Source organism: Ailuropoda melanoleuca, unplaced genomic scaffold (assembly GCF_002007445.2).
Source record: "Ailuropoda melanoleuca isolate Jingjing unplaced genomic scaffold, ASM200744v2 unplaced-scaffold2618, whole genome shotgun sequence".
In the NCBI taxonomy this organism is placed as follows: Eukaryota; Metazoa; Chordata; class Mammalia; order Carnivora; family Ursidae; genus Ailuropoda; species Ailuropoda melanoleuca.
The window spans coordinates 1-2958 of NW_023196259.1; the positions used below are offsets into that span (position 1 = coordinate 1).

Consider the following 2958-nt stretch of genomic DNA (forward strand, 5'->3'; position numbering starts at 1 on the left):
TCCCAAAGGTTGCTTTTGTAGAAAGGGAGCCTTGTGTCACCCATTGAATCCCCCTGCCCCACTCTGTGGAATGGAGGAGTGTTATGGACACTGATACTAACACCTCCCCCTCCAGCCGCTGCTTTGATGGAATCACCCCTGTTCATGCAGCAGCGTTTTCAGGCAATCAGTGGATCCTCAGCAAACTGCTGGATGCAGGGGGTGATCTTCGACTCCATGACGAGAAGGGTCGAAACCCGCAGACCTGGGCCCTGACGGCAGGGAAGGAGCGCAGCACCGCGGTAAGACTGGGCCCACTCTGTAGCCAAGGCAGACGGAGCTGGGAGTCAGAGGCCCAGGGGGCGGAGAGGGGCTGATCCTGGGGACAGCACAGGCCTTGCCGTGGCCTTGCCATTGGCGCTGAATATAGGGACCTGGGTTGAAGCAAGTTAACCAGCTATAAAACCTCAGAACAACTCTAGTGAACCTTTTTGGTCATCCATTCAGTGAGGAGAGAGAACAGTTGTAATTTTGACCCTTAACTAGTGCTTACTACACATCAGATGTTCTGAATTAAATTAATTAAATATTAAGTCATTTAATCTTCACAATAACTCTGTCAGTAGGTACTGTTATTGTCCCCATTTCACAGATGGGGAAACTGAGGCCTGTTGACATTTTGTAACTTGCTGAGGCCACACACTGGCAGGCGTGATGTGTTCAGATGAGGTCTAAATAACGTAACAGATATAAAGCACAGAGTGCAGACACAAATACTGGGCACATGGAGGGAAAAGGGCAGAGTCCTCCGTTCCCTCCCTCTGGTTCTCTAACTCATTAGCTGTTGGCCTTGGTCAAGTAATTTTGCTCCTTCTGCCTCAGTTTCCTCATCTGTTGAAGGAGGGAGTTGGATGAAATTTTTTTTTCCTTTTTTAAAAAATTTATTTAAATTCAATTAATGAACATATGGATTGTAGATTGGATTCTACAATGTGTTATTAGCTTCAGAGGGAGAGTTCAGTGATCCAACAGTCTTATAGAACACCTAGTGCTCATTACATCATGTGCCCTCTTACCCAGTTACCCCAATCCCTCAGTTTCTCCCCTCCAGCAACCCTCAGTTTGTTTCCTATGATTAAGAGTTTCTTATGGTTTATCTCCCTTTCTGATTTCATCATTTTATTTTCCCCTGTCTTTTGTTTCTTAAATTCCACATATGAGTGAGATCGTATGATAGTTGTCTATCTCTGGTTGACTTACTTCGCTTAGCATAATACCCTCTAGTTCCATTCATGTTGGTGCAAATGGCAAGATTTTCTTTTTCTTTTTTTTTTTTTTTTTTCTGATGGCTGAGTAGTAGTCCATTGTATACATATACCACATCGTTATCCAGTCATCTGTCAATGAACATCTGGGCTCTTTCCATAGTTTGGCTGTTGTGGACATTGCTGCCATAAACATTGGGGTGCTGTGCCCCTTAGGATCACAATATTTGTATCTTTGGGGTAAATCCCTAGTAGTACAATTGCCAGGTGGTAGGGTAGCTCTATTTTCAACTTTTTGAGGAACCAGGGAGTTGGAGGAAATTATTGCCAAATCACCTCCCTGGAAACGTTCCATACCTGTAAAAAACCACCTGGGTCCTACTCTTTCCCTGTCAGGGGCTCCTGGCTCCTCAGATCATTCAGGTCAGACTGTCCAGGTCCACGGAAGGCCAGGGTGGCTCTTAGTTCGCTGCAGCATTGAACGTCTTCACGGTGTGTTGCAGATGGTGGAGTTCATGCAGCGCTGTGCCTCGCACATGCAGGCCATCATCCAGGGTTTCTCCTATGACCTCCTGAAGAAGATCGACTCCCCTCAGCGGCTNCTTTGAAGAAGATCGACTCCCCTCAGCGGCTCATCTGCGGCCCACCCCGGTTTGGCGGTCTCATACAGGGGTGAGTGCTGTCTTGAGCGGAGTGGGCTATCTGGCATCACCCCAGCCTTCCTTGTAGGAGCCCTGCAGTGTGGGCCACCAAGATTCCTTCCACGTTGGTCCCATCCGACATCTGGCCCACTCTCAGTGGTGAACTCTGACAGAGAGGATGTGGCCACCGCAGAAGTGGCCAGAAGAGCACCTTCGGCCACCCTGCCCCCATGCAGGAAGTGGCGGGGCGGGGAGCAGGGGGATGAGTTCTAGGCTCTAGTGGGAACCNGCGGGGGGGGTGGGGGTGGGGAATGAGTTCTAGGCTCTAGTGGGAACCATCCTGTGGTTAGTGCTTAGCAAAGAAAGAACTTTGCAGGTCTGAGCAGCCCAGCAGAAAACTCCTCAGCAGAGTAGCCAGCTGGCTTCCGTGTCATCTCCCAAACCACGGAAAGGATGCTCCTTTATTCTTAAGATTGCAAAAGAACACTTAAGACTTAGCTTACCTTCCTCGGGCTGTTTCCAGCTGGTTTGAGACAGCTGCTGCTCGCTGGGTGGGCAGCCTCCCTGCCCCCATCACAGCTGCAGGAGGCAGGCTCAGGCTTCTTTCCATGCTTAACTACCTAGCTCTTTTAAATTCTTAGGGCTTTATGGACTTAGGGTTTTTATGATCGGAATCCTTTCCCTTTCGATTTTCTCTGATGGCATCACTTTCTGTAATCAGGGTTGCTATACTTGTCACACCCTNTTCACACCCTCACAGGCTCCCCATCCCTGTCCTTCCCTGAGCAAGTCCTGGTTTTCTTCCAATGAGCTGTGGCTTTTCAGGAAAGATGAGTTAATTCCCTTGAGGACTAGTTACTCCTAACTGCTCCTCCTCCTGCCACTCTTGTGGGTCAGTATCTAGAACAACCTTTTAAAAATGGAAATCGAGCTGTGCCACTCTGCTAAAAACCCTTTTGGGCATTCTCCATAGCTATCAGGATNGATGCTCCTTTATTCTTTAGATTGCAAAAGAACACTTAAGACTTAGCTTACCTTCCTCGGGCTGTTTCCAGCTGGTTTGAGACAGCTGC

General features: G+C 48.4%; 1 protein-coding gene across 2 annotated transcripts; it reads left to right on the forward strand.

Annotated features, from left to right (window-relative positions):
* Nucleotides 1-8: 8 nt before the first annotated feature.
* LOC117798131 (inactive serine/threonine-protein kinase TEX14-like) lies at nucleotides 9-2146 on the forward strand. 2 transcript variants are annotated; one of them, XM_034650558.1, is made up of 3 exons: nucleotides 9-281; nucleotides 1748-1835; nucleotides 1868-2146. In XM_034650558.1, the coding sequence occupies exons 1-3, from the start codon at nucleotides 84-86 to the stop codon at nucleotides 1918-1920; spliced, it is 339 nt and encodes a 112-aa protein (XP_034506449.1). In that variant the 5' UTR covers nucleotides 9-83; the 3' UTR covers nucleotides 1921-2146. The 2 variants fall into 2 exon arrangements, with proteins under 2 accessions (XP_034506449.1, XP_034506448.1); XM_034650557.1 differs by having other exon boundaries at nucleotides 1748-1825; nucleotides 1858-2143.
* Nucleotides 2147-2958: the final 812 nt, after the last annotated feature.